The sequence below is a fragment of the Astatotilapia calliptera genome, chromosome 12, assembly GCF_900246225.1.
Source record: "Astatotilapia calliptera chromosome 12, fAstCal1.2, whole genome shotgun sequence".
Lineage (NCBI taxonomy): Eukaryota > Metazoa > Chordata > Actinopteri > Cichliformes > Cichlidae > Astatotilapia > Astatotilapia calliptera.
Genome location: NC_039313.1, coordinates 24,166,925 through 24,179,490, shown reverse-complemented (window position 1 = coordinate 24,179,490; position 12,566 = coordinate 24,166,925). Strand labels below are relative to the sequence as shown.

At 39.2% G+C, this 12,566-nt stretch overlaps 1 protein-coding gene across 2 annotated transcripts; it reads right to left on the bottom strand.

Moving 5' to 3' along the window:
* Nucleotides 1–1,909: 1,909 nt before the first annotated feature.
* ppp2r2aa (protein phosphatase 2, regulatory subunit B, alpha a) lies at nt 1,910–12,518 on the bottom strand. Of its 2 annotated transcripts, XM_026186263.1 has the most exons (10): nt 12,227–12,518; nt 11,770–11,847; nt 10,423–10,520; nt 10,061–10,226; nt 9,812–9,924; nt 8,893–9,070; nt 5,974–6,138; nt 4,987–5,156; nt 4,714–4,805; nt 1,910–4,379 (listed from the first exon to the last, which is right to left on the bottom strand). In XM_026186263.1, the coding sequence occupies exons 1-10, from the start codon at nt 12,231–12,233 to the stop codon at nt 4,100–4,102; spliced, it is 1,347 nt and encodes a 448-aa protein (XP_026042048.1). In that variant the 5' UTR covers nt 12,234–12,518; the 3' UTR covers nt 1,910–4,099. The 2 variants fall into 2 exon arrangements, with proteins under 2 accessions (XP_026042048.1, XP_026042047.1); XM_026186262.1 differs by lacking the exon at nt 12,227–12,518 and having other exon boundaries at nt 11,770–11,860.
* Nucleotides 12,519–12,566: the final 48 nt, after the last annotated feature.

Here is a 12,566-nt window from a genome sequence, read left to right as displayed (position 1 = left end):
GGGATGAATCTATAGGACACATTGAGGATTGGGATTGGCGTGTTTTTATATACTTTTCAAACATAAGGCCCGGTAAAGACTAATTCGCCCGCTGGGCGGCTTTGGAACAAGGAGAACAAATATTAACTGTATTCACATTTAAGTTTTACAGCTTTTTCTATTTGTAAAGACCCATGGCCATTCATAACACACAAAGGTAATTACTAATATAGATGTTTGGGTTTGTTTTTTAAAAAAAAATGCATTTTCAGTCCTTTTTCTTTGGTTTATAATTACGGGACAGTAATTCTATTATATACTACCTTGCAGAAAAAGTGGGATGTGCTGAAATTACCTGCCTTTTTCTTATATTAAGATATTTGGGGGATTAAATGTGTAGCTAGAGTTCTTTGAAACTTCCCTTTGTGTCAGTGTAAAGTGGAGTATACGTTGCCCATGATGTAAAAGGAGTTTGACATCGCTGAGGTAGAGAAAGCAGTTTCATGCTGTTTTCATTAAACTTCACACCAATAGAGAAAATAATATATAATACGATAGCAACTCATCAGAGGTGTGTAATCCTTAGATCAGGTATGCAGACATTCATCTCACATCTTTCCAATTGAAAAATGTTTTTTGAAGTAACAGCTTTGTTCTTAAAAGCTTTTTAAAAAAATTATTATTAAAAAGATAATTTATTTAAAATAAGAGGAAAGGTGTAGTCTTTTTTAAGACAACATGCAAAGCTTAGTTTAGCATTTAAAAGCCTTACAGAATCCTGAAATGCCCTCAGTGTCTAATCCAAAATAAAAAAAAAAACGACAACAAAAAACAACAGTCATTACATTCAGAATTCAGGTTGAAAATTCTTTATTATTTTTCATCTAAATTGTACTTTATTCCATGTGACAAGGACATAGCTGTACACTGAACCCTTTGTAGCCCCCCCACCCCATAGATCACCAAACTCTTACAATCTTTATTCAAGAGGCCATTTTAAAGAAACAGAACATACAAATTAATGAAATTCACAAAGGTAAAAGTGCAATTTGTTTTAACTCCTGTAATATATCAGACATGTATAATACACTGCTGCAACTGAGAAAACCTTACAACTCCAGACAACAAGTAGGGAAGGTTTGGTTTCCCAGGGTGTTGTTCAAAAGCCATTACATATGTTTGATTTTATTTTTTAAAAAAAGAAAAAGTTATGAGCTACCTTTAAATAAGGCAGTTTTTGTCTTGAGTCCTGAAAAGCTGCTTTCTTGAAGGTACGTTTTGATCAAGAGCAGCGGTAAATTCCCCTGAGCAGTCACCTGTCTGGCACATCATAAATTTCAAGAAACATGACTTGATTATCTCATTTATTCTTAATGCTCTAAGAAAGGCAATAGGGTTCCTTTGAATATCATCATGATTTAAACCACAGTTATGAAAAATAGCTACTGTAATTATGTGTTAATTTATGGGATCCTTGACTTGGGAATGGGCACATTATGAAGGTTTATTCAAGTGACTGGAGCTGTATGACACAAATGACCCTCACACAGTGTGAGGGGAAAAAGAAAGATTAGTGAAATACCTCAGCACTAGTAGACATTACCCAGAGCCCTGAGTGAGACAGACACACACACACACACACACACACACACACACACAAAACAGTAGTTTAACACCACCGTATGGACATGGGTGGTTATTTTGTTGTCATTCTAGCGATTGGATATCCGTTCTCTAAAATAAAAGTAACACACGAACTGAAACAAATACCATCCAGTGGACCAAGAAGCTTCATTCCCTGATTTAATGGCTTAAATCATGAAGCGGACAAATTGTGCTATAATCAAGTTGTTTGCACATCAACAGATTAAATCTTCTTCCTGATATGACATTTGACTTTCAATAGAAGAAAAACAACAGGACAAACAACTTAGTGACAGCTCAGCTTTCATTAGGTTTCCCAGTGCAGCTAATATTAACAACACTTACACCTGATGTCTCATTAACTACCCTGCCATATAACAATCATCGGCAAACTGAGTGCTTCACAATTTCTCCTTGATAAATAAACAAGCCTGTATAGCAAAGCGACACATGCTTCACAGGAGAGAGGAGACATTTTCATAAATCTAAATCAGTAACTTTAGAGAAGTTGACTAAACAGTTTTAAGCAATAAACATTGATTAAAATGCCTTTCAAATAGAGACCCAGAAGGGCCTATTCTTTCACAGCCAAATAAAATAAAATAAATCAAAAACTATGGCACGTAAGTGGAATATTAAGATCCAAATTATTTTAGAAACCAACTCTGAGGCATCCAAATAAGCTCTACATGCACAGTGTGCCCCCCCCCCAAAAAGTTAGAATTATAATGCTTACAACTTCAAAAGATACTGAGACCTGAAAAAGCTTCTTTAAGTTTTCAAACTTCCAGGATGAGAAAAAAATGTCCCCAAGTCGTATGTCAAAAAACAAAACAAAAACAAAAAAACAGCTACCCAACTGTCAAGGAACCTTCCATCTACAATCAATCTGAGACAGACAGCTAAAGAAACTACAGTGATCAGACTGTAATCCTATTGCCTTAATTTATACAAAAATAAATCAACTATAGTGATTAATCTATTTTTAAACAGGTACAGTACAAAATGTCATTATATTAAAAAAAAAAGTGTACAAACAGAAAGTAGATACAGAGGGTAAAGCCATGGGTCAACCTGCAAACAAAATAGCGGGAGAGCTGGCAGCAGAACTTAGTTTTGTTGCCACAGGCCACATAATGCCATTATACACACACCCTTCCTAGTGTGAGTGTGTGTGTGTGTGTGTGTGTTACAGTTATATATGTCCTTTTGTCCTGAGCTATTGTTTGCAAGGGTGACGAGGTCAGACAAGGGGGCTTACTCTCTGCAAAACGGCTTCAATTGAGTGTAGCTTCAGAGTGAGTATAGGACTGGTTACTTTGGCATAATTAGCCATAATAAAACCACAATACCTGAAAAATGTGTGTGTGCATTTTGCACGACTGCGCCAGCATTTCTAAAGCCGTGGGCTATTAACTGGAATTATATTTTTTATTACTATAAACCATTGTCCACATCAATACAACATGAAAGTCAGCTTGTTGTTTAGAGAGTGGCTCGAGATTGGAACAGGATATATATTCAGGTTTCAGTGCAGCTTGAAAAACCAGGTTCTTTGTTATTTCTTGTACTTGAAAAAAAAAAAAAAAAAAAAAGAGACAGAATTTAGTCTCCATTGTTAAATGGTAAATGTTACAGTATGAAAACAGTTTTCCTGATTTAATCAACAGCAACAAGTTCACTATAAAGGTATAAATGAAGCAGACTTTGTTAATATTAATGACTGTAAACTAGTGGCTGTCTTAAAAGGTCAAAATCTGATCCAATATTAAATCTTGCACACTGTGGACAGATGTTTGCAGTAATGCAGGCTGTACGCTATAATCATAGAACCATAAAAAAGGTTAAAACACTAAACGAGTCCTTTAACTGCATAATCATACTGTATATTGGCAAGAAAGTGGTGAGTGAACTTGGCAAATGGACAAATACTGTGAAAATATGGAGTGTCGACAGTTTGCATTACCAGTGTTTCAGGCCAGTGGTGACTGAATGATATGAGAGCAACAGAAAACTAATGAGACACAATAGCTACAATAATCTAATAACTAGTGGCTATGAGACACAGATGAACCATGGCACAAAAGAAGAATCAAACAAACTAACCAAACATGTGTATGAACAGATTTCCCTTTGGTTTGGGATGTAGTGGAGTTGCAATTTGTAGCTTGATGACTGGAGTGCTCCAACCAGAGAAAACCCATGACACTAAATCCCACTGTATGACTCAGATCTTAAAAAACCAAACAAAAAAACCCCTACATGTTCATATTTGCAATACAAATAGAAAATGGGCTTGTGATGGCCTACTTGGGTGTACTGTGTTCATGCCACTGTTGACATAGCAGTTCTTGGCATATGCCAAGGGCAGCTCATCAAGAGGGATTTAGCCAAAAACAGACAGCTATTGTTCATATTTGTATATCAGAGCAGCGGCGCTCAAGCAGAAACTGGGACCTCAGTGCTTCAACAAATGCTAGTTCAGCTTGTCCTGGAATATGTACAGATTGTTGGTTGTGGCCACAGCAATGATGTTGTCCAGAGGATGCCAGGCAGTGTGGAGGATCTTCTTGTTAAAGTCCAGACTGTCTACACTGATCTCATCCTTTTTGCGCTTCCCACCTGTGCTTACTTTGCGAGGTTTCAAGACCGATCGCGGCTTGCTGTTTTCCCGCGACGCCTCTAGGGTCATGTCCTGCTGGTATCCTCGATCAAACATCCTGAAGAAGTTGTTGTAGGAACCCGTCATCACAACACTGTAGGTAAACAAGGTGTGAGTCAGCGAGTAGCCTTAACGTTACTGGCAAACACAATCCTTTTCAAGTATGGACATTAAATCCTGTCGTCTGTCATGAGCCAATTATACCACTTCACCACCCACCCAAACCAAATTATGAGCCACATTATGGTCTGCACCGAGCAGATAACTGCAGTAAGTGATAAGGCCTGCGTTTCTGGGTTCAGTGACGTCAGAAAAGGAGTATTCCCTAACGCTCTGCGTGCGTCATGCACGCATGTATTTTGTTTGTCCAGGACAGCTACAGAAAAAAAAAAAAAAAAAAAAAAGGAAGCCACGGAATGAGTGCTTACCTGTCGTTCCCATTCCAACAGCATTCAAACTTATCGAAGATGCAATCATTCTCATAGAGTGAACACAACTTGCTCCTGAGATATTCATGCACCTATTTAAAGAAAGCAATGAGGAAATATACAGAGTTTCCATCAACAACTGTGCAAAAGCAAAAACAACATTTACACTTTAATCATGGATGGACGGAACCTGCTAGAATCAATCTAGCCTTACAGGAAGAAAAGTAATGCAGAAACTGGAACAGTATTTTTGTGTTGGCATAATTTACAGACCTGATATGTCTCTACTGGTCGCGACTCCATATTGAGATCCCAAATTTTGACAGACAGGTAGTCCCGGGTCATCATGTAGCGTCCACTATGGCTGAACTTTACATCAGAGATGGATGAGATGATTTCAGAAAAGAAGGAACGATTGTTTGGATCTTCAGGCTCTTCAAACACTTAAAAAATGAAGAACAAACACATGCATTTCAGCGTCAATGACTGGAAGAACAACAATAATTTTTACAGTGGTCGAGTTGTTTTAAAGTAAGCCCTGAAACTTTCTTTACATAACAACAACTTTGTAAAAGATACTGAATTTCAAATCTGGTTATATAAACACAGAAATAAAGCATAAAAGTAACAAAGCCTTTCCGCTTATCTTTTGATATGCGTTATGAATAAGGGTCACCATTCTGACTGTTCTGAACAATTTGGCTTAGCAGGTACCAATCTATACGTACGTGCGCTATGTTTTCTATGCTGTGAGCAGGAAGCAGAGTGTGTAAATCTTCTTTTATAGCCTCATGCACTAAGACCCACATGGCCTGGATACTTCATAATGTGGTAGATGGGAAACTAAGTAGGATCTTCTAAGGATCTTCTATTTCTTAGGTGAATTTGTGAATTTTATGTTACCATGTGAATTGTATAGAATTGGAGAAGCAATTTGTTGTTCAATTTCTTTTTTGTTATAAAATCAAAGAAAATATTTTCAGAAAACAACATGTAAGACGTCAGCTTTGTTTCATTTTAAGAAAAGGCTCTCACGACAGTGCAACTTTTCATTTGTCAAGTCTTCTTCTCAACAAACCGTCAGCTTTGTTCAAGCACACTGCACTAGTCCAGTCAGCCACCGTCCATAGCAAGAGTAACTTTATAACTGCAGCTGATTAATCGAGTGTTACACTGATAGGCTCAATAAGAGCCTCCCATCAATCTTTGAGGAGACACACAGTCAAAGAGCTACAGAAACACAAAAAGAGACCGCCTTACGTTTGGCGTGGCTGTCGCATAGCGCTGCTGCCCTCATGTCACACAGGCGGATCGTGCCCTTGCTGCTGCTGTAGACAAAAGTGTTGCATTGGTTGGGATGGAACTCGGCCGCTGTGATCACCTCTGTTAAATCCTCCATATTGGCCGGCTTAATGTCAACAATATCTGAAGAGGTGAGGTTAAGGTAAAAACAAACAAACAAACCCAAAAACCCCAACAAGCAAATAAAAAAACCTGAACAGACATTTCAGCAACTTAAAAATCTTTCAGAAATAAAATTAATTGGTAGTAGTATTATTATTATTCACAGAGTCATGTTCTCAGTTTGAAGAACCCATCTAAGCAGGCTTTACTGCTTGCAGGTAAACAGTCTGTGCGCAGAGGAAAATAAAAACTGCTATTGCCACTATGAGACACTGAAATCACAGATCATCAAATTCAATATGATTTTTATTTTTTTAAAACAGTGACTGGCACATGGAAAAGGTTTTGCCACAGATATCTGCTCACTAGCACAAAAGTGCCCCAAATCATGTAGATGTTATTCACTTGTGAATACTTTCCATTTCATGCTCATGTGTTTTCAACTTTTAACAGCTACATTAATTAAAAAGGCACGGTCAGGATCCTGTTCTTGATTTTCCAGTGCCTTTAATACCTCCGCCCTGTATGCTTCAAGAAAAACTGAGGATGGAGTGGACCCCTGCCTGGTGCTTGATCTCGACTACCTCACCGACAGAACAGTACGTCAGCTGAAGGACATTCACGTCTGACACGTGGTCGCAGCACAGGAGCACCACAGGGAACTGTGCGTCCCCCTTTCTCACCTGTACACCCTGACTCTGCTACAACTCTGATTATGCATTCAAGAAGTTTGCAGAGACACGGCATCATGGGTGTATCTGGATTAGGAGAGGAGTACAGGTCTGGTGAGGACTTTGTCGCATGGAGTCACACAAACCACCTGCAACTCACACCTTAAAGACTAGGAACTGGTTGTGACTTCGGAGGTCCAGAGAAGGTCCACTGCCGGTTCAGATAGAGGGGAGAGGGGAGGTGGCAACAGTAGAAGTTTCGGGCTGTGGGGGACAAAACTGGACTGGTCACAACACAGAGCACCTATAAAAAAGCCCAAGCCGATGTACTTCCTCAGAGGCTGAGGTCTTTACATCTGCAGAAGCTCCTGAGTGTTTTACAGTCGTGTGCTGAGTACTTTCTATGCTGTGGTGTCTGGAGCAGACAGCAAAGAAGGACTCACCAGCTTGGAGAATGATCAGGAGGCTGCTCGTGGTCGCATGAACTGGACACTCTGGTGACATGGCAGAGAAAGGACTTAAAGAACTGATGGCATTATGAACATGCTGGGCATCTCATGCAACGGCCATAACAACCAGAAGAGTCTGTTCAGTACAGGTTGCTTCTCCCAAGACAGAACTAACAGACTTAAAACTCTTTGTCCCACACGCCATCAGACTGTTTAACTTCTCTCTGGAGGGAGAGGAGGGAAACAGGAGGAAAAGGGGAACAACTAAGCAGTGCTCTTCATCACTGTACAATACCTTTTGTGCAATACTTTGTAAATAGTCACGGTGCAATAGACTCAAACTTGAATGTGCAATTCACTTGTATTTTTATTTTATCCTATATCTATTTATCCCTTCGTTATTTTTTTAATTGTCTCTGTATTATATTATATGTGTGTGTTATAACTCTAACTCTGTCGGTGCTGTGCTTTTTGAAATTTCAGAGCCACCGGGGATTAATAAAGTTCACTTATCTTACTTATTTAATCTACAGTTCCTCTAAAGCAACAGTGATAAAACCATTTAACATAATTTAGTTTGCATTAATTCTTTCTCCGGTTCAAGTGTTTTACATCAGTTGACGCAATCCTTAATAAAAGGCAGGGGTTGCACTGCATCAATCTTCCAGCATGAAGAGAAGATATGAGCGGCCCAAACGAGCAACTAATCTCAATTCAAGAAAAACATGATTCCACTTTGTATCTAACTCTGGTTCGTCTTTGTTTATACAGCCTTCATCAGCGGTCCCCAACCCCCGGGCCTCGGACCGGTACGTGAGTCGTTTGGTACCGGGCCACGAGAGTAGAGGCTCAGGTGTAAAATGTATGGTTTTCAGGGTTTTTATCGGTTTTCAGCATTATTTTGTTATCGTTTTTATCGTTAACTTGGTTTTCCTGGGTCTTTTCACATGTGTTATGAATAAATCTTTTTTTCGGTACTGGTACTACTTTTATTTTGTTGTATTTATCCGCGACACCTTAAAGGCCGGTCCGTGAAAATATTGTCAGGCATAAACCGGTCCGTGGCGCAAAAAAGGTTGGGGACCGCTGTCCTACATAGAACAACGCAGTAAGAACTCATGGGGTGAAATTATTAACATAGGATGTAGGAGGTGATTTTTTAGACCATGTTAGAGGCACCCAGTTAAACATCCCACGCTTTGGGGACATCTGGTGGTAGTATAAATAATGACACTGTGCTACAGATTAAATAGACACCAGTGAATATCATTTTTTGCTCTTGTCCAGTCTGCCTGTAAACACAGTATGTACATTTTTAAATATCAGGCAAAGAATTGTTTATATGCCCTATAAAAATACACGAATCATGTTTTATTTGTTGCTAAGTAAGACAGTCTTTGTCTAATTTGACTGACACGGGGTGAGCAGGTGAACAGGATTAATAAATCAGGCATCTCTTCAAACAAAGGCTTAAAACTAACCACAACATATCATTCATTATTTCACATACCATTCACATACATTTTTTTTTAAGTTCTCTCCCTGGCTTACGCTCCTTTGAAAAATGATAAAACTGGGAATAAATAAGACAAAACACTGACAAAATAATTTTATATTATTGCAGTACTTTATGGAATTAAAGAATGAAAGGATACTAAAGCTGCGATCAGTGATCTCCAGATGCCAGAGGTTAACGCGCAGGTCATCAGCAGACAAGTAGGTCTCACAATCGCTGTTGACTGAGATGGAGTTGATGTGGTATGTGTGCGCGTTGGCGAACACTCGTCTAGGACTGGCTTCCACCATCAAGTCCATGGGCCTGAATACTGGTACCTGAAAACAAAAGTGGGGCTGTTTTTATATTTCTTTAATGGGAGATGCAGTAGATTTTATGACCTCTGTTTTACCTCTAATATATCCACACAGGCATGTTACAAAACAAATTTCACACTAGAAAAAGAAAAAGAAAAAAAAAAAACATTAAAAAGTGTCCAAATTATTTTTCTTACCCTGGTAAAGAGGCACAAAGATGTAGGTGAAAATGTACATAGATTTTCCCATTTTTAAGATGGGGACAGTTACCTGCTCTTTAAACAAACAAATAAAAGGCCTTGCCTCAGTATAAAGGCAAACCTGTTGAACTGAGTCTATATTTGGAAACCATTCAGTAAGGACAAGGAGAAAAAAAAAAAGGGGGGGGGGGGGGTCTGTGAAAATTAAAGGTGAATAAAGCAGACATTACATCAACTGCAGCACTGCAGTAATTGCAGGAACAGATTGGTAATTTTATTAGTTCCATCTGTTTACTTGCTCATAAGATAAGTCAACGTCTCAATCAAAATAGAACGGACAGTTTTGTAATGAGTGGAAGGAAACACGGAAAAGAAATGATTAACATTTATTCCAATTAATTCAGATGTAAATTACTAACCAGACTCAACATATTTAATTTGTTGTTAATTTTCTTGATCTACTTATTATAAATGAATGGAAAGTAAGCAAAGGATCTCAGTTTTGGCTAACAATGTAACAAAAAGAAAAGATCTGGGCTGTAATAAAGCCAGTTATACACACCCGTAGTGTAGTGACAGTGTTGGGATCTCTGTATTGCCCATCTTCTTCCTTCAAATTGTAGCCCTCTGGTCTTTTGTCACGCTCACTAATTTTCCACAGCTTTATGGTTTTGTCTAACAATGAGAAAGAGCAAAGATCATGAGAGTCATTGAGTTATATTTACTCCCATATAAGGCAGTAGATGGCGTAACAAAAGTTCACATTTACTACAGCAAAAGAATTTACTCAAAAAGAAAGTAATTTACAAACCATTTGTTGACAAAAGAAAATGTGCTGCATTCTTCTGAGGCAACCATCGAATCTTGTTGATCTTCTCCTCAATCTCAAGACTTTTAAGGTAGTCAAACTCAGGCTCGTGGCTCTGGAAGGTGCTGTAAACATTGTACTCTCCTCGGCACTGAAGCTTATTCTTACTCTAAATACAAAACAGATCAAACAAAAGTTCAAGTGTTATGAAACCAAGATTCAATGTCTCGGGTCAAGATCACTAGAAACATTGTACCTGTACACCTTTGTGTTATATAAACTGAGTTTGATGACCTACCTGCTTTGGAGTATTATGAATCAAATGTTAAAAATAATTACTGTTCCTATGTGTCACTAAAACATACCTCTTGCTCCTGCTGAAAGATGACAACACGACCCCCCTTGTCCCCAGTTGCAAGTAGCTCTCCAGATTGGTTAAATTCAACAGTGGATATGATATCGGCTGTCAATAATAAAAATTGCAAAAATGAGACTAGCGTCAAATATAAATAACCACACATTTTCTGCCAGAGTTTCTGATGAACGCTATTGTCAATCTGAGACAGGTTTACTGCAATAACACTGAGTGTTTTACGAGGCTTTTGCTGTCTAAACGATTCATTGCCTTTCAATGGGAAGTGATTTACAAAATGCCTCAGCAGCCCACCTGTGAGGGGTGAAAATCATGTCAACCATGGTGAAAACACAACACAGCAATGACGCACACATATTTATACACACACACTCAACAATCTTAGGACACAAAGGAAAAAAGAACAGAAAAAAAGTTTCCATCTTCAGCTATTTAGCACTTTTCAAAGAGAACCATTCTCACAAAGTCCTACAATACAACAATCAATCCCCGCTTACACACTGGCACTATTCTGAGTTAGTGCAGTCGTTAACATCGACAGTGTGCGCCTGATACGACCCGACTCCATGCAACCCCATAAAACAATAGCAGACAGACTGAAGGCGAATCCTTTTTTACAGGAAACTAATAAAAACGTTACTGGAGTGTTGTGTTTTGAGCCCATGTACTCCTATGTATTGACACAAGGAGAGGCTCTCATTTATACATGTTCCCAGACAAAGCTTACTGTAAACAATTGTGTAGCCCTTAATGCATAAATACGGCCACCATGTACTGTAAACACACTTTTGGTGCTTTGAGTTTTCCTTTAGTTCGGAAATAATTAGCTGGTAAAGGTTTTCTTTTAACTTGGCCACTCAAACAGCTCTGTAATTAGTCAAACCTAAGTGCTACTTCTTTAACAAATATGAAACACCTATTAAAGATTCTTCTCTGGCAGAGGTAAAATCTTTTTCAATTCTAACATGCAGTTCTCTCCCAATTATGTAAACATTGTGTAATGCCCCACTAATACCCAGGGTGAACTGAGAAAATAGTGAATGCTGACATTTTGCAGCAATTATGCCAAAAATAGAAGATTGTTGTCAGTCTGTGAGAAACCAAATGGACTACAATACCACACCACTGATCCCTTATACCCATTATTACTGTAAAAAAAAAAAAAAAAAAGAAGAAGAAAAAAAGAAGAAGGCATTACTTTTCATTGCATATTTAGAAATACCACAAATATAAAGTGTGGCAGCAGCGCTTTGAAGCAAAGCCTAAAACAAGCGTGCACAGGATGGTGATCCTGGCAGCTCAGGCTAGCAAGTGTTCAGTGACTATCACATGGACTTACCTTCAGCGACGTCGTCATCTATTGCTCCTTTGACTTGGGAGAAGCACCACTGCACATCATTGCTCCCACCACCGGGCCCTGCACACAACATGACCCCAAGATTGGACACACCACCATTAAAGAGAGACAACTTTACACGCGTTAGCCTGCAGCTAACTTAGCTAAAAACATCAATATGACAACGAGGCCTTAAGGAAATTCACAGTAACTGCGTTGCAACTGCTGCTATAAACTCATAGGCACAGATAACTACTTGACGTGTGTTTGTGGAGAATCTCGCTCACTTTAACACTAACACTGACTTACACTGGCATCTTTGAATTACCCTAGCTCGCTAGCTAGCTTGCGCTGGTTAAACATGACATTACAGAGAAACAGATCATCGTTGTCAAACAGGTCAGCACCTGTTAATTAATAACCCCAGGCACTGTGGTAGTCTTTTCCCCTGTGGCTTTACCTGCCATGGTGAGCGACTCGGAGAGGGGTATCTAAGCGGGCTCGGGCCCTGGACTGGAACAGTGCTGACCCGGGTCGGCTGGGAGGTTCTAGCGAGGAGCAGTGCAGGAATGAAGCCGGGAGTGCTGTTTGGTACTCTGAAGAACGTAAGCAAAAGTCTTCGGCCCTGCTATACAGCACGGAACTGTTTTCCACAAAGTAATTAATAATGCCCACTATTGGCTTGTAGACTTTGCACTCTACTTTGAGAGTTCCCTCGCCTCTGCCTCCTTACAGCACTTTCAAAATGGCGAAACGCGGGCGGCGTTCAGCAGTCACCAGAGAGCGGCGAGAGGGTGCGC

Coding starts and splice junctions, on each gene's coding strand:
- ppp2r2aa (XM_026186262.1), bottom strand. CDS start 11,860: ATGTTGTGTGCAGGGCCCGGTGGTGGGAGCAATGATGTGCAGTGGTGC. Junction 10,227..10,422: donor TCTTTCAGCAGGAGCAAGAG/GTATGTTTTAGT, acceptor TTTTGTATTTAG/AGTAAGAATAAGCTTCAGTG. Junction 4,380..4,713: donor TGTTGGAATGGGAACGACAG/GTAAGCACTCAT, acceptor GTTTACCTACAG/TGTTGTGATGACGGGTTCCT.